The following is a 19,099-nucleotide window of genomic DNA, read 5'->3' as shown; positions in this document are numbered from 1 at the left end:
TAAAAGCTTTTAAGGTGAGTGTAGAGGCGCCGAAATCTGTAGCTAAGGTACCATCTTTGTCCGCAATGTTTAGTTTCAGTGTTGGTCTACTTTATTTCAGAAGCACTTATTTTCAAATGAACAGTCAGAAAATGGATTTCCAAAAAAAAAAAAAAATCCACACTTGGTCCATTCGGGCATTCTGATGATACTACACGTACGACTATTCCTGAATTATTTACGAAAATAACACACGCATACTTACTTCCCGCACAATCTTAACAAAGCGTTACAATCAGGGTTGCAAATTCGCGGGAGTCCTACTGCCCTAAAACCACATTTTTACCAGAGATGACGTGGGTCAATGAAAACTTTACCTACTACCCACTGACCACCACCCATCGTGACCCACAACTCACGACCAACTATCACTCACTCTGACCCACAACTCTGGCCTACCACCCACCATGAACCACCCTGACCCATTGTGAGCCATAAAAATACATGATCCTCGCCCTCCTCTCCGCTAATCAGTTAAGTTGATTTCAATTTAACATCCCTTCAGCAGCGAAGCTATATGAAACATGGAATCTGAACTACATGAACTCCCGCTGGGAATCGATCCCAGGTCTCCCAAACTTTAAAGAGTTTACGAGTTTACACTTGTAATAAAACAAAGCTATGAAATGATCATTAATCGGAGTTTGAATTTCTATGGGCAATGGCTCGAACACCGTTCCATTACAATACCGGTGAATCTGACTTTTACGATATAAAATGGTGGGCCATATTACGGTGAATTTCAATTTAAGTATTATATATAATTATTTCCCTGTTGAATTAGATACTTTTCAGTAAAAAAAAAAAAAAAAAAAGGTTGAAACTTGAAAGTCCCAAATCAAGGTACAGTAGATCAAAGTAAATGAGAAAATGCATAACTTCTGCCTATAATTAACCCTACTAACAAACTTAAAATTTCCGTGTAATTAAGCTTACAGTACAAATTTTATGTCTATTTTGCTCACAACTTTATCGCTTGATTGCATTCTACTCTGAACGCTCCATATAATAAACACAAACTTCACCAATTATTTTAATAGAAAGCAATGGGTATAAAATGCGAAGCAGAGTAGTTTTTGTTTCTCAATTAACAATTATTTCTCAACTAATATCGATAGTAGGGTATCTAGGTATCTAGTACTAAATGAAAGTAATCTTTTCAGAAGCTTCATACTTTCGTGAATCAGATTTAAGATGTTAACACGCAAAAAAAGAAAAAAGTGCTCTGAAGAATGAAAATTGAAGATGGCCGCCAGTCGCAACATTCCTTACGTATGAAATAACTGTTTTCTTCAAAGATTTACAGAACAAAAATTAACAACAATAGAATTATAAAACATACCTTGTTTTGTTTGGTATATAACAAGCAATTAAGAGCGTAGTGTATTATTGTCCCCATATTTCTTAGGTTTAGAAGAAAAAAGAAGAAACATCAGAAATATACATTTTTCCTTTGAATTTCTCTTCGCTTACAGAGAAACCACAGTTACTTTTAAGTGAAGTTTATTACCAAAATATTCTATCATGTATCCGACGACATACGGAAATCTCTGAGTAACACTTGATTAGTTACGGATAAAAAAAAATATATGGAGTAAAGCAAATCCTGGTGAAACCCTGAATTTACAGAAAAAATATAAAGACCAGTCCCTTTATCTCATTTTAAGACAATACATATAAGATTGAAACATATTTAAATTTCTAAAAGAATGGTTTCCTTCTCAAAATAACTTTTCTTAGTACTTGATCATAGTTATAAGTGCAAATTTAAAATAATGTTATTTCATATAATATCGGCACTTCAATAATATGTACTCGCAGCACAAAATAGCAAAGTATCTAGTTTTAAAGGATAAATATCAGCAACCGGATAGACAGAAACTCGCCTAACAAACTATTGATAATTTTCCGTCAATCGCAGAGCCTATCACGGAGTACAATGTTGTGATAGAACTTTTTAAACGGCGTGAAGAGGCTACAGCAGAGGTGGGTCAGGTAAACACTATCACATTTGATCTAGGGGTATGTATGAAAGCACTTGCAGTTAATTGGAGTAATCCAGAAGAATATGCATATCATTTAGTGCTTATTGGAGCTTTTCATATGATAATGAACTTCTTAAATATGATTGACCGCAAGGTGGAAGGATCAGGTTACTCCGAAATAATATTGGAAGCCAACCAAATGTCTGCCGGTTACTTAAATGGCGTCCTTAATGGGAAAAACTACAACAAATTTGTGGTGCTTGAGGATAGTAAGTGAAGCATTGCAACGTCTATTTCTTGACGCATAGTTGTCATAATATGGCGAAAAACTAATGAGATCTTAAAGAGTCGTTTACATGAAACTCTAGTAAAAACTTGCACTGCCAACAATGTTGACACAGCTCTCCAAGTCGCTATTACCCAACGTCAGATGAAAGATTAGATTCTCTTTCAGAGAAACTTAGAAATGGCGAAATAGGCAAAACTGTCAAGTTCTGATTAAGCTTTTTGGACCATGCTCAGCTTGTGTTCATGCTGTTGTACGAAGTCAAGACAAACAAATGCATGCTTTTTCATAAATGTATGGGAAATATGGCGAATCAATTCTTCAGCCTTAGTGGCCACAATTATGCCCGTTACCTTACTTTTTTGATGAAATATTTTCCATTGTACAAGCTTTGTTTTAGTAGACTTAAAACCGGATTAAACCACTCGTATTGTTTTGCTCGGTGAGTAGTTTAAATTAGTTTGATGTGTTCCTTGCAAATATCGAAACCACTCATCCAGCAGCTACTCAGATGTTGAATAAAGGGGCACTTCAGTCGCTCTCTCATTCATTCGAGGTAACCGGTGTTCTGTTGATAGAACTCTGGAGAAAACATTCATGAGATTTGCTGAATCTCGTCTTAGTTCTCGTAGAGCTGGACTCAGTGGTGTCATGGTTAACTGTGGTTTTCACCAATGTTGGATCCGTTAAACTTCTCAAGGAAGCAAGTATTATGAAATGACTGGAATGATTCTCGGTGAAGACACTCTCCAAAACGGCAAACATCCTAAACTTTCGTGAACGGAAATTTGTCGAAACGAAGTTCCAGTTCAGCGTGTAATGGATACACTACAGGGTTTTGTTAATCCGTTTGCATTTGCTGATAAAAATAATTTGTACATAATTTGATATTGTGCTCCTCTTCCTTCAGATATGGCATGCGATGTTCTGCTGCTCAAAGAGCAGAGAAACGAGAGAGAAAAAGAAATTTCTACAGGAGAGGCTTCAAGTTTAAGAAAGTTAGGTAACCCCTCCCAAAAAAAAAAAAAAAAAATACTTGGACAGACTGCCACAATTTAATCGAAATCCATGGCCCACAAAAGTAAAATGTCCAAGTAGAAAGCATTCGATGCGATACTTATAAAATACCACGAACAGAGTGATGGTGCTTTCAAAATACTATTAAATCTCAGCTTGAAGAACAACTTGTGAACATTGATGAGCTCATGATATCTTGTATAATATCTGTTCCTCACAGTCAGGGCACACCTAATGGATTAGTAGCGAAAACAAACAAGAGCAAAATAGTGCAATTCCTTACTAGAGATTTTCTAGATACTGCATATCCTCCTCTTACAGAAGAAACCCTTTTCATAGAAGATCGCAATGCCCATTTTCATGCAATGAAGGGTCTACCACCAACTTTTGAGGAAATTTTTCTCAAAGTACTGGACTCCCACAGTCGTAAAGCACATGTAATATTTTCAATTGATACTGACGTGGAGATTTCTATAAAATCTCAAGACGTTTGCCTCGGGGATGTAATGAGAAACTATTACTTCAAGGACCTAAACTAACAGAACTCAGAAAACTTTTAGATTTCCACGCTTTTCTGCAAAACGATGAAAATAAGGAGTGATTGGTGGACCTAATGCATTGTGTGTGGAAGAGTGACTCAGTTGCAACACTACTTGTTGGTAAAAAAAAAAAGTTATGTTTTGAAGGAAAGATTTTCCTTTTGACATCTGATTGAAAATCAGTTGAGGAGAGAGAGATTGAGTCTCGTCATTCTACTCAAGAAGAAAAAGATACTACAGTAATATTGTTCCTCGTTTACTGGAAATAAAATAATTAAGAATGCAGTTGTTCGGAACCTGATAGTGACATATTTTAGATCCCTTGCTAGTTTATTTGCATAGAGGAAATGGACGAAACAGACGACTTGTAAATATTTCTGATATTGCAAGGAAATTTTGCGAAGCTTTTTGTGATCCTTTTTTTTGGGGGGGGGGGGTGGATTGCAATTGCAACAGCGCTTTCAAGGGGAAAGATAAAGATATACCTTTGAAGAAAATGGAGAAGAAAAAATTTCAGGACACTTTTGCTGCTTTAGGAAACGAATGGAATGTTTCTGAAGCATTAACAGTAAAATTAAATGAATTTACTTCTTGACGTATGGACACTTTTGCTTGAAAGACGTTAATAAAGTTTGCATGTTTATGTTGAAGATAATGGTTGGAGAAAATAAACTGATAAAAGGTTCTTCCAAAGTAGACCTCTTTCAGTTGCCACAATGCAAACATTCGCTACTTCCACATATCAATCGTATAAATTATAGATGTGGTACATGCTAGCAATCACGTATACCAAATCCAGAGATTCCAAGCCCAATTCTACATGGTTGGCAAATTTTTGAAAAGTTTTTAGAACCGATGTGGTCAGAGGGTCCCGTTTTACCTAAAAATATATTGAATACCTTGGTTACGGATGGCAGTACTCATACTTTAGTTGATGATGATGGAAAAGAAAATAATATTAATCTCCTGCCAGTAGGCAGCTTATGAGATATTTCAGATTATTCAAGGGGGCAGTGGCTCAGAAGTAGGGTGTTCACCCTTGGTGCATGGGGTCCCTGGTTCGATTCCAGCTCGCTCCAAGTAAATTTTGTGGTGGACAGACACTGTGTGTGTTGGTTTTCTCTGGGTTCTCCCGCTTCCTTCCATTTTCTTCATTCCACCATCTTCATTTCTCATCATCACCGTCTCGTTTAGTCTAGCCGACATAATCGTGGGACGTAAAGCTTAAAGATTTCATTTCATTTCAGAGTATTCAGAAGATGAGTGCTAACTTTGATAGGCCGTATTGCGATCATAAATCTTAAACATGTATCATTACATAAAGACCAAACCCAGTGAGACCTCACAAATATGTGTAGACTAATGTCATTATTTTTTTTTATGTAACATTGAATGCAACCTGTAATAGTTAGAAATAATATTAAAATGCTGTTTACACAACATGCAGTATTTTGGAAATGTTTCGAAACATGTTCATTTAACATCATTTGTTATGTTAGCGTCATTTATTTTTTGTCATTATGTAATGGAATCATTATATTAGTTATGGATCATTTACCACGTTTCCTGACTGTAAATGTTTCATCAATGATAATTCAAGCAATGTATTATTTTTACGGGCTTTCAGACCTAAATTGATAATTATATAAGTTTCAATAGTTAGAAATTTTCTATAGCTCCATTACAATTAACAAATTCTTGTCCACAATAAAAGATATTCTAATTAATCAATGTATAGCTAGGGAAAGTATAGAGTATCTTGAATATCTTAATAGCTACGTAATACACCATTATCCATTTCTATATCTGAAAAATTTGTAATAATTTCAATGTTACAAAACGGATCTAAATTGCATGGTTGGAACACTTTCAAGGTGGTCTTGGGAAGGAAGCCATGCTTTTAGAATTTTAACAATGTTTGAATCATGCAAATATTGGCTTACAGTTAAGATAAACACATTTTTATAGGATTATTTTTTTCTGTGAATTGAGTAAAAGAAAAAAAATCTTAAGAAATTTCAATATGTTTCAATCGTATATATATATTGTCTTAAAACAAAAATAAGCGAATACCATTTTACAAAATATTTTTTCTGTAAATTCAAGGGCTTCGCCAGAATGTGCTTTACTTAGTATAAGTTTTCTTTTTTCCGTAACTAATCAAGTGTTAGTGATAGATTTTGACATGATTTAATAAATACATGATAGAATATTTTGGTAAAAAAGTTGAGTTCCAAGGAACTGTGGCGTCTTTGTAAGCGAAAAGAGAAATTCAAAGGAAAGAAAAACTATGGCAACCAACAACCGTTCAGGGCAAGATATCAAGCCCCTTAACACATATGTAATTCAACATTATACATTTTACTTAGATATCACATTTATATTCAACACGTATTTACATCTCAACATACATATACTCAATTATCATTTAATCTTTCAAATCAATGACCTCGATTAATAAAATTCTAAGGTTGCAACACTTCACATAAGGAAAATTCGACTATACAACTGATTAACCGAGCATAATAATGAAACTTTATATTCTCAAATAATTTTTAAAAAAGTAGTCATTTAATGTACAAGGCACGCACGTAAACACTGAAATTATATATATATATATATATATATATATATATAAACGACTCTAACAATGACAATAATACTTATGAGCCCAAAATTTAAACAACATATATCTCTATGTTAATCAATGCAAACAAAAGTACAAAATACGAATAGTACCACAGAGAATTTCAAATGTATAGCGATAACAGAAACGAAAGCAAAAATTGAATCATACACTGAACTATCGCGGTGTGTCCAATTGTGATGGAAAACGGTCCTTTGATATTCTACATCAAGAAATACTTCAACGAATCGTGTCTCGCAACATCTCAGTCGGAAATTCAGGTTCAAATGATATATATTAAGTGGTTGATATCTGTCTAGTTAAAACTTGGGAGGGAAGATCGGAAAAATAAAAAAATCTTGAAGAAGAGAATAGCGAGATAGATAGAGAAGAGAAAAGAAAAAGCGGTGCGGCAAAGAAAAACACACTAAATACTACAAAGATAAGTGGTCGAATTTACACATATAACAATCCACAGCCAAATATAATTTTATATGCCGAAATAGGTACCCTACTAAATATTTATCTTAAATATGTATCTCCAAGCCCACAACCTAGTCTGCGTTGTGAGCTGGACTTCTACAAAGACTGACCTTTTGGAAATCCTACTTCTCGCCATGTTCGGCTTAAACCTTGGAGACTCCAACCCTACCGAAAGGTCAGTGTGGTCTCTAATTTAGAATTTCTAAATAAAAAAATATGCGATCCCTCAAGAGCTGAGAATAGTTCCGAGTAAAGTATGGAAACTAGAATAAAGTCAATAACTAGACAAAATCTAAGAGGGATTTGCCAAAATAAAAAAAAAAGTATAAAATAAATTTTGTGCTAGTGAGTTGATTGCCAAAATCTTGCTAATAGCTCCCAATCCGCAAGATTCGCTACATCTTGAAGTGTCATTTAATTTCAAGCACTACTTGGTTCAGAAACTAATGAAAATGTAAATATTTAGGGGGGAGGATCGACAGCTTGGTTCGGAAATAAGAGATTCTACTGTAATAAATTTACTATATTATTCAGTCCTATCCACTTCCTTACCGCTGCGAACAGTAATGAATGTGGCTTAGTCAAATGACGTGGGAAAAAAATCAAAGTTGGAGACTAGTATCGCAAATGTAAGCCGAAGGCATATATTTAAACTTTACCAATTCTGCAAACCGCTATTCTGTTCTGTGGTTACTTGGAAACTATCCGGAATCATTTGCTACATAAGCCACTGTTCGCATCGCCACACCAGATGAGCAGTTAGTATGTATGGTTACTATTAAATGTCGGGCCACGAAGTGAAAATACAAGCCGTCATTTTCACACGACACAGTATCCTCACACAAAATTCTCACGTAACAATAAAATTCTAATTCAGTGCACGAAACATTTATTATATATATATATATATATAATCAATACTTTGTGGCAAAAATAACAACTGGGCACATATATGCATGGCTCTCCTATTGTTTATTCATGCTTACTACAATATATAAGTTATCACTATTTTAATTCATGTATATTTATTGTCATTTATAACATACTCCTTTATAGGCATCCTGTTCCATCATTCTGTCCTAGATGTACAAAACAGTGTCATTACATATAAAAATCAACAAGCCACTACGTGAACTATAGTACATTGATCAATACGCGAGAATTTGTATGAACTAATACTAGATTCTTTCAGTACAAAAGCTAATTTATAATGTAATTTTTCTACGTATCTATTCATATGGGTCCGAACTAATATTTATGCATCAATAATTACAAAAAAAAAAGGTAATTTCCGACATGACTAGATTCTTAAGTTTTGAAGAAACAAAACACTAGCGGCGAGAGGTTCTTAGCCCGGCACGAGATGGAGTTGGTAGTATGAAAAACTTTGCACTACTAAACACGCTTTATACTCTATTATCGGTTAACTAAAAGTAGTATATTATGGAATAACTGTACGGAATTACTATAAATTTTCCTTATGAATCATTGCACTTATTACGATCGACCAAAAGAGATGAATAATGAGCAACAATACACTGTCTTTAAATAAGTAAAGCATACTTTCACACACATCACTCGTGCTATATTACATACTAAAGTACACATATATATGCTAACACATATAACAATACATAATTACTAGGTATAATCTTAACAAATCACTAATATTACCCCACCTCAATATTAATCTGAACAAATCACTCAACCTGCTCAGGAACTGGAAAGGATGGCAACAATCAGAGCCGAATGGCCCTTCCATCAAACTAATTCATTTTTCCAATTACAAGATTATCTCAATGCCCTTGGAGGGACATATCGAAACTATTAACGAAGAAAGGTCCCTTTCCTGAAGGGAAAAGAACCTTTTTGACTTTTTTAACCCATGATGCGTTGGAAGTTGTGATCAATTTAGGAATAAATGAGAGTCTCGTGCTAACTTACACTGACATAATAAAATTTAACTTAATTACAAGGAGGCCTACAAATACAGCCATGTTAATAAAAATATCACATATACTACACACAACTACCTATATCTGGACAGACTACCGCAACCCGATTCTCAATTTTTAGGGGAAGAAAGAGTTTTAATGAAAGGCACTAATTTCACACGTACACTGATGAAATCACAATATCGGAAAATTAACTCACTTCACTGTATGAACCTGTCCACAGCTACTTGTTAATGTAAACATGGCGTCTTTTGAGCAGCATTCTATATTTTACGGTTTTCACTCTGTTTCCACTGGAGAATTTAACTGTTCAGGGCTCACTTTTACTTCTGAAGTGTTTATTTAATTAATTTGTACGGGACGCAGACAAGGTTGGACGACGACAAGCCTGGACACTTAATTTTGGTCGCTTCCGACAAGGTTGGACAACGACAAGCTTGGACACTTCTCAATGTATCCTCTTGCGCCAGACTCGAACGAATTCCTGAGGTGTCCAAGCTTGTCGTGGTCGATCCCGACAAGCCTGGACACATCTCATTTTGGGTCGCTGACGACAAGCCTGGACACATTCCTGAGGTGTCCAGGCTTATCGGGATCGATTTTGGATCGCTGGCGACAAGGTTGGCCAACAACAAGCCTGGAAACTTAATAAATAAATGGTTATATAGTTGTGTTCGTCATATCCTTCAATATTGGACAACTAACCATCATTTGTGGTCATTTGGTGGGTGAATACGAAAGATCTCGAAGAACCTTGGTATTAATCCACTAAGCAACCAGATGTTCGTTTTCTAAATTAAATGATCTGACAAATACAACTGTTTATTCACTTCTACGGGTGTACAAGGTCAGTTAGTGTTATCAATGTACAAGGGCAATTGTTCTCTCTGATTATACTGCAGTGTTATTTTTATACCACCGTGATATAGATGCGAGCCATGCAACTCTATATTGAAGGGCATGTATGTATGAACTGAAAACGCCTTAACTGGTAGTTTATTGGAACAGACATTTCAAATTGGGTCGTTGACGACAAGCCTGGACACATTCCTGGGGTGTCCAAGCTTGTCGTGGTCGATCCCGACAAGCCTGGACACATCTCATTTTGGGTCGCTGACGACAAGGTTGACCAACGACAAGCCTGGACATATTCCTGAAGGTGTTCAGGCTTGTCGGGATCGACCCCGAGATGCTTGGCAAATCTCATTTTCAGTCGATGACGACAAAGTTGGCCAACGACAAGCTTGGACACAAAAAGTATCCAGGCTTGTCGTCGTCCAACCTTGGCGCGGTCCCATTTGTAGAGTATCACGTGATTTCTGGTTAGTTTTCCTGTCAAAATCTCAATTTACCAGGAGCAGGATTGATGTAGCCCAACGTCAAGCCGAATAACGTGAAGGCGCGCCTTAATACTAAGGCGGAAAATATAGTTCCAATCAGAGCAAAGAATTTTAACTGCGGAAATTACAAAGCAAATGAAAAATAGCAATATACGAGTTTTTAATGAAATAATATATAAGTAAAGAAATTATTCCCCAAAATATATTTTTTTCTAGAATACTTTCCGAAGCTTCCACATTAAATTTTTGTTTAACTGCAGAACAAACATATTTAATACATAGTCCGAAAATCGTATGTTGAAAAATTTACAGCACACGGTACGTTCGAAAAGTACGGTTCCTCCAAACAAAAATTTCATTACCTTGACTAATGGTACATTACAGCTGGCTCACTATAACCAGTAAAATAAAGGTAATTAGGTAACTCCAAACGAGCAATAGAAACTTGAAACGCTATCCGTGATAGTGGCGCACGGAGGCAGTTCGGTCAATTTCAGCATTGAAAACTGTTCTTGTTTCATTCACTCGATGACAATCTTGAAACAAGAAATGGTGGTGTGAGAGCATAAGTCTGTCAAATGAATGGACAGAATAATTTGAAAAAAGCGCACTGTCATTATTACTCCTTGTGTTTTTATATTCATTTAGAGAACTTTCAGAAAACGCAAGAAAACATGACAAACGTAAAGTCCATTATGTGCTCGGTACAAACCTGATTGCAAAGGAACAGTGTTGCTACTCAAGTCGATCAGCAGTTTAACATTCAGCGTGAAGGAATTTCGGTAGTAACCGAAGACTTATTCAAAATCAAATATTTCCTGTTTCCGAAGAAATACCACACACATCCAAACGGAGGCTCCTAGTTAGTACAATGGCATCGCTAAACCAGTAAGGAACAATAAAGTAGTATATAAGAAACTCAGCATAGAATGCACATCACTTGTCGCATTATTCTATTCCTTCTACTCTAGAATCTTTTGGTATTGCCACCACTGAATGTACAAAAGCCAAGTTCTTTAGAATTAGTAAATTCTCACTCATGTCAGACGAGTGCACAGATACAAATGGAAGAGAAATTCTGAGTAATTGTATACGTTACATAAAGACTTGCAAACTGAAGGAGACCTTCGTTTGTACTGTTCCAGTTCAGTCTACTTTAGGAAGGAATCATCAAAGAGACAACTAGAAATACATAAAGTAGGGCTTAGTACTGCAAACTGATTGCTGTGGCTTTTGATGGTGCTTCAAATGTCAGCGGTGAAAAATCTGGAGTTCATGCACGTCTCGAAGAAGATTCACCTAGGTTGATTTTCCTTCAGTGCAAAAACTATTTTTTGCAACTGACTTTGATAACAGCACGTGGAACTTGAAAAGATATTAAAAGTGTTGTAAATGTAGTGACTAAACTGTACACAGCATTTCATGGGAGTCACAAGCGGCTGAAAGTTCTGCAGGAAGTAGAATCTTCAATAGACACTACTTCCCACAAAATGGTGCAATCTGCTTCCACTAGGGGGCTTTCATATGAAGGCAGTATTTATGTGTTCATCAAACATTATGCTGCAATGTGCATTGCGTTAGAGCATATCTGTGTTGATGCAAGAGACAGCTGGTGGACTATTGCTGGAATTAAGTAAGTCATCGACAACTTTTACACTAGTACTCTTAAATACATTTTGTAGCCACTTGCAAAACTAAGCAAAATCTGCAAATGTCAAGTAGAAATGATATGGTTACAGCTCTGAAGTTGGTAGAAGGTGTCATTGCACATTTGGAAGGTATCACTTTTGACGAGATTTCAGAACGTGCTGAAAGAGTTGTAAGAAAGGCTGAACACAACTCTCAGGCTGCCAGAATGGAAGAAAACATGAAACCCCAAGAATTCAAGGCTCTTCTCTCCAGTTACAAATCAAAAATTATTAGCAACATGAAGGAAAGGCTTGGCGGTCCTCTCAAACAGCTGTCTCGCTTCTATGATGTGCTTAAAAGCACCCCCGACTCACCGGATATAACTGAAGTGGCCAGCATTTCTAATGTTAGTAAATCTAAACTCGAACTAGAGTATAACATTTACAAAAAAGTTCCTACAGGTCTTATCATCAGCATCCATCAAAAACTCTTGGATCTTGCCTGTGGAGAAGAAAGAAGAATTATGTTCCCAACTCTGTCCGAAGTAGCAAATGTTCTTCTATTACTTCCTGTGGGCACAGCAGAGGTAGAGCTTTCACTTTCTATAATCAACTAGTGTTATGTTCATGTACGATACATTTAAAATGTAGGAAATTTTCAACATTCTGATTAATTTGCAGGAAGTTTCCAAGTTCTGACATGAAGGAACTGGCTTGGACAAGACAACGGTTAGTTGATGAGGCAATCTTTTTTCTGGTTTTTGAGGTGTGGGGCTTTGACGTCAACAAATATTTCATGCCTTGTAAAATTTTGATGTTTGGTGCTTATCAGTCGCGCTTCTATTTTTTTCTAATTTTTCGAGTTCATGATAATTAAAAGTACATTGCGTAGTTCGAATACATGTTCACTTTTTCGTTCAATCCAACTCACACCGCTTCAGATACTATATAGTTGTATTTGTTTACTAAGAATTAATTGCGTATCAGAAATACACCCCAACCAAAAATTCTGTGTGCTTATCTGCTCAGTATTAAAGATTTGAGATGGCGTGGGTCCACTTATGTTTTTATTTCTTTTTTCATTACAGATAACTTATCCTACAAGAGGCTTACGTGATGGCTCCATTCAAAAAACGACAACTGTTGAAATATAGTGAGGAAGCATTGCAGAATGCTCTTCACGCTGTACGATCAAGGAACATGAGTGTGCGTAAAGCTTCAGAATCATACTGTGTGCCAAAAACAACGCAACTCGATAAGCTGAGTGGCCGATGTCCAGAAGGTCGACAAATGGGCCCCAAAACAGTCTTGTCCAAAGAAGAGGAGAATAAGCTCGCTGAGTGGTTAATATCCGCGGCGAAATTGGGCTTTCCAAGGAAGAAGGACGATTTATTAAATGCCGTTCAACTCATTGTTCAGCATAATAACAGAACGACGCCGTTCAGGAATGGAATACCTGGTCCTACCTGGTATCATTCATTTTTGAAAAGGCACCCAGAAGTGACTGAGAGGACAGCGGAAACAGTATCTAAAGCACGTGCGTGTGTTACAGAGACTGCAATCAGATCTTGGTTTCAGGAACTGAAGGAGTACCTAACTAGTGTTAATTGTCGTGATTTGCTGGAAGATCCAGAAAGAATTCTAAATGCTGATGAGAAAAACTTTCAACTGTGTCTTCGAACTGGGGTAATTTTGGGACCCAAAGGTTGGAAAAACTTATATGAAGTGGCTCCTGAAACAGAAAAGGATACAATCACAGTTCTAGCTGAATTTAATGCTGTAGGAAGCATTTTGCCAACTATGGTAGTGTTCCCCTATGTGAAGCCAGTCAAAGATTTGATAAATACTGTACCAAAAGAATGGGGATTAAGATTATCTGATAGTGGGTGAATGAAATCTGAAACATTCTATGAATATATTGCTAACGTTTTGCTCCCTTGGTTGAAAAGAAGAAATACAAAGTTTCCCGTGCTTTTCCTCGTTGACGGACATAGAATTCACTTAAACTTGAACACTAGTAACTTGTGCCCTGAAAATGGTATTATTCTGTATGCCTTGTACCCCAACGCGACCCACATATTACAACCGGCAAATGTAGGTGTATTTAGAAGCTTAATGGTTGCTTGGCGGAAAGCTGTCCACAAATGACAAGCCGAAAATTCGTATAAGATCCTAACAAAGTTAGATTTTTGTCCACTTCTAGTTAAAGTTATACAAAATCGTGCCAGCCCTGAAATCATAAAGAATGCCTTTCGAAAGTGTTGATTCTTTCCCTTTGACCCAAATGCCGCTGATTACACAAAATACATTGTCCCACCAAACGCCTCACAATCCAGTCACGCGGTAAGTGTGTGTGAAATCCCACCACCTCAATCTACGAGTGAAACCCCATCAGCTTGTGAGCCAACAGTTGCGGCATATAGAAATACTCTTAAAATGATGAAGTATGAACTAGAATTGGAAACATTGGACAAATTTGAGATGGTGAGAGAATCGCAGGGCGAATCAAGTGTACGTGATGAAGAAACAATGTTATTTCAGTTCTGGCTGAAAGTACAACAGAAAGCAAAGAAACAAACTGAACACAACAGTGAAACTTAGAATGAACAATGCTCCTTACTCTCAACTCCTGAGGCTTTAGCAGTTGATGTTAGGCATACAAGCACTAGTCCATTGACATTTAATGATTCTCCTCTCAGCAGCGGGCAAGATGTTCCTCCCGAATGTGGAAGTAATCAAGCTTCATTGGAAAATTTTGAGCAGCATCTGTGGTGGCCAACAAAGGTAGACTCTGAGAAAACACGTTACCGGGGAACTAGATTGAGATCTTCGAACAAAATTCCATTTGCCATATCTTCAACAGAATGGAAAAATTATTATGAGGGAAAGGAAGAAATGAAACGAAGGAAGGAAGAAGAAAAAGAAAATCGAAAAAAGGATCGCCTTGAGAAGTTTTCAGCGAAAGAAAACAACAAGCGTTCTGGCAATAGAAAGAAAGTACACAAAGGGATACCAGGTTCTGAGAACCGGAAAAGCATTCCTGATAGTGGCAATCAAGAGCAAGAAGCGTCCAACCCGTACGAAAACAGTGCTTTTGATATCCCTGAGATAAAATAGTAATAAATTGCGTTGAAAATGAAGGCAAGAGTAGCCCATTCACGCATCCTTGTAGTGTATTATGTTTGTTAAAGCAAAACTGCTTCTATAGCACCTTGCTAGCCAATAAATTAAAATGTGTTCCCTCTTACAAAACTTGTTCATTTTTTGTGTCTGTTACGGTTGTTGAAGTACGTCAAGAGCAGAGTAGTTTTTTTAAGCTGTGAGTTGAAAGTCAAAGAAATACAGATAAAACAAATGAGATGCGTTACTTTCTGCGTAGTTATTTGCACACAAATCGTGAATTTAGAAGATATTAAAAATGGCTTTATGCCTTGTAGGCCTTATGATAGTATCTACAACTCAGTAACGTTGGAAAAGAAATTAAAAACCTGTCAAGAACATTTTAGTAGGTTACAATATGTCGTTTGTCAAATTGTAAGGAAATATAATTTGCAAGTTCGTCGTAGCAAAAGGCACCGGCAACATAAAAAGAAAGTACATAAAGTCAGACGGAAATTAAAAAGAGTTAAACGTATGTTGTATCGTTTTTCTAAATTTTCTAAGTTTGCTCGTAAATGTTCTTTGAGAAATAAATGACATAGTCAATACAATGTATCAACAAGTAGCCGTAAACGTAAAGTTTTGTTGTCACACCATGATAACCAATATTCCACATGTATTCTTGAAACAGGTGATCAAAATTTTTAATCGAATCATACTAGAAGTTTAGCAGTTAATGATTTAGCAAAGAAGTCAGGTGCTGACCACGCATCACCTGCAGTCAAAAATCACAAACCTTTTCAGGGAGAATGTGGTAATTGGGTGAATAAACCTCTTACGTTTAAGCGATTTTAAAATGAATGTAATAGGAAGATTAAATGTCAATCACCAATTACTATTAGTGATGTTCCATCAGCTGATTGTGACGCCATAGCGAAGGTCAAGCACACAGGTAAACGAAAAAACCTAGTGAAACGAAAAAGGCAATCTAGTGTGAATACAGTGAAATTGGTGTGCATAGAAAAACATCACGAAAGAAAAGTAATTGCAACTTAAGCAGTAATAAGTTAGTCAATTTCTTGTGTAATGCAGTGGTCATATATGTTGAGAAACCAATTTTGTGTTCTGAGCTACTGCTTCCTCAAGCAATTACAATTGGTGAAAACCACATAGTAGTTTATACATTCATATTAGTTGTCTGTTGGCAAATGAAATCTTTCGAAATTGTTTTTGTGTTGAAAAAACCTAAAGTAGGTGTAGGGTAAACAAAAATCTCGTTTAGCCGGACTGCTGGTATCTTATGAAGTTGACACTTGCAATGATTTTGGTAATTCAAAAAAAAGGTTGCGTAAAAACACTTTGATATGTCCATCTATGGTGTTGGCGTTAGTAGGCGTCCGTGACACACTATGTGACTTCCGGACGGCCGAAGCCTTTTTATTAAAGAAGAAAACATATGCTAAATGGCTTACCAAGGCATGAGATGAGATTCACTCCCAGTTTTGGTTAACATTATATTTATGTAAAGCCCGGCGCAGGTAATTTTCGTATCATTCCCCTTTTTATTCTTTTAAATTTTAACCTTTTACTCTATAATTAACCCTCATCTCCGGGTTGGAAATAAATAACTTTAATGTGGGTGGTATCTTCTAAACTTAGGAGGGCAGGCACTATAAAAGTGTAATGGTCTGACAAACCATCCACTGCTCAGTCCATTCTTGGTCAATTCTTAGCCAGAATGTAATAAATGTAAAGTATCAGGATCAATTAGTGTTGTTGTAGATTTAACTAAATTTTTGATATCGAAACTAATATTTTGAAAATATGTACGTGTATTCTTACTTGAATTTAAATTGTGTGCCATATCCTTGTTTCATAGTAGTAATGAAAATTAAAATAATACTACTAATAATAAAAAATGAAAACAAGTATACATTTATTGTGTTAGTTTTCCAATGTGTTCGAAGTTGTTTTTAATGAAAGTAAATATTGAATATGAATGCTTTCTTATAACAGTAATAAAATTATTTCATGTCAAACTTAAGAGTACAAGGCACTACACTAGAAAATATTTTATGTTACAATAACTATTCAGTATACTTATAAGTATAATATTTTTGTGTTTAATGATAAACAACGATAGTAATTAGTTATTCAATTTATCAAATATACTATTTTGAAAGAAAATGATAATAATTTGGTTAATATTTTGATGTGTTTGAAATTGCGGCACTTAAGTATTTTAAAACGACAAATATTAATATAATAAAATACATTAATAAGCTTTATTAAAATTATGGCCCTACCGTAATCCGAAATTCATCTTGTATGGCCCACGTGTTCGTTACCGTACTTCCGAATGGACTTAAAAATTTTTTCGTCATACTACCACAAGAAGACTTAATTGATGTTAATCCTTTAAAGACTAGTGGAAGAAATTTGGTGACAATAGTAAAGTGATCAGTGTTGCAGGGTTCTGTTTGTTTTTCAGTCCCCTCAAAACAAACGTCTTGTCGAGCGCCTATGTAACCATATGGTCTAGCTCATCGAATATTGATGAAGAAAATTTTTAATTTTTAAATGAACCTCCTATAAAAGCACTCTTAAGAAATTTTTCTCTCAGCAAACAGACGAATATGCATATGTGTGTGTGCGTCGCGTCTGCGACGGAAATCTTGGGGATCCTTTCGTCTCCCCAAATAAGGTGCTAAAATTCGGCACAGAGAAAAAACTTCGTCTCTAAAAATTCCTGCCTATGGGTTGTCATAGCTATTTTTAGCTTTGACATCACCAGGCTGCATTGTGAGCCTGTCCACTGCGTAGAAATGCGAGGAGACGGGGAGAAAAATTCTGTAGTCTGACTGGTGCAACTAACATGACAACAACGTGTGACCACTTAGTGTCAAAATAATGTTTTATTTTAACTAGTGCAAAATGTGGCAAATGTAAATGGTGTGACGATGAACCAATGCAAATTATATGGTGCGTGGATGATAATGAAAATGTTGCCTCAAAGGGAAAGATTGAAATCTTAAAATCTTCGTTCGTAATAGATACTTTTAAAATCATCTCGACTGCAAGGAGCAGCACCATAATGAAGAAACTTCAAGTCTATCCAAAAAAAGACAAAATGGTAGAAAAGGGAATGCACCCCGCAACGTTCAGGACATCCCCCCTGGAACCACCAAAAATAATTTTCTTTCGGCATCAAAGTGAGTGAAAAGTGACAGTATGAAATTGTGGAAACCAACGATGTATCGAAACACAACCGGTAATCCGCGACTACCGCGCCTTCCGTTACTGTAATAATAGTAATTGGGCCGAGTATTAAATTCCTTTATCATATTCAATCATTCAAATTAAACTGCCAAAATATAATGTAATATGTGTTCGTGCAGTTTTAGTATTATTTATTAAAGCGAAAAGTAAAATTTTGCATATCCTTTACCAAAATAATGATTATGGTGTAAATTTATATTTTCTAGTTTTAAGAAATAACCTAATTTACTTTTTCTTTCCAGCATAAATAACTGATGCCTATACAACATAATAATTTCCGCGTTATTACATTGTATCTGCATTGAGAATACGATTAGAGTCAGCTTTTATGTCGATTTCCCAGAATGTCCTGACCCGAACTCTGAACCGTGTTGTCCAGTGGCTATATGGTCGGCTTTGGCAAAAAGTCCAAATTGTTATTAAAGTTTAAAGGAGACGCTTAAAACTTAGAGGATCGAATCTCGGACTGTTGTAAAAGCCCAAGCCCTCCTAGGGAACTGCTGGACACGAACCACATACTGTAATAATCCATTAAATAATTTTGTATTATTATTATTATAATTATTATACAATATTGCCGTCTTGTTTAATATACAGTAAAAGAAGGGAGCAGAAGTTTTGATTATTTCTGTCATTCTCTCCATTGTTTGTATCCCAATCGTTCGAGAAAATTAAGACACTGAATACTACTAACACCTACTATTTGCTACTGATATTGGTTCTCCTTCTCGATTATCTTCTGGTTTTGTCTCTAGTACTTCTAATTTCCTAACGCTCTCGGCCGTTGGCAACTCAATAGAAGCCTTCTGATGCGATGTTAACA

At 36.0% G+C, this 19,099-nt stretch overlaps 1 protein-coding gene across 1 annotated transcript in view; it reads left to right on the top strand.

Annotated features, from left to right (window-relative positions):
• LOC145673412 (uncharacterized) overlaps positions 1–18,386 on the top strand; it is a 94,389-nt gene extending 76,003 nt beyond the window's left edge. The window contains exon 3 of the mRNA XM_081743098.1: positions 12,987–18,386. Within this exon, the coding sequence (XP_081599224.1) occupies positions 13,015–13,788 (774 nt within the window). The 5' untranslated portion in view covers positions 12,987–13,014 and the 3' untranslated portion in view covers positions 13,789–18,386. The remainder of the gene's footprint in view (positions 1–12,986) is intronic.
• Positions 18,387–19,099: the final 713 nt, after the last annotated feature.

This window comes from Thermobia domestica, chromosome 16 (genome assembly GCF_964235325.1).
Source record: "Thermobia domestica chromosome 16, izTheDome1.hap1.1, whole genome shotgun sequence".
Taxonomy (NCBI): domain Eukaryota; kingdom Metazoa; phylum Arthropoda; class Insecta; order Zygentoma; family Lepismatidae; genus Thermobia; species Thermobia domestica.
The sequence above is the reverse complement of the archived record's forward strand: the minus strand, read 5'-3'. Positions and strand labels throughout refer to the sequence as shown.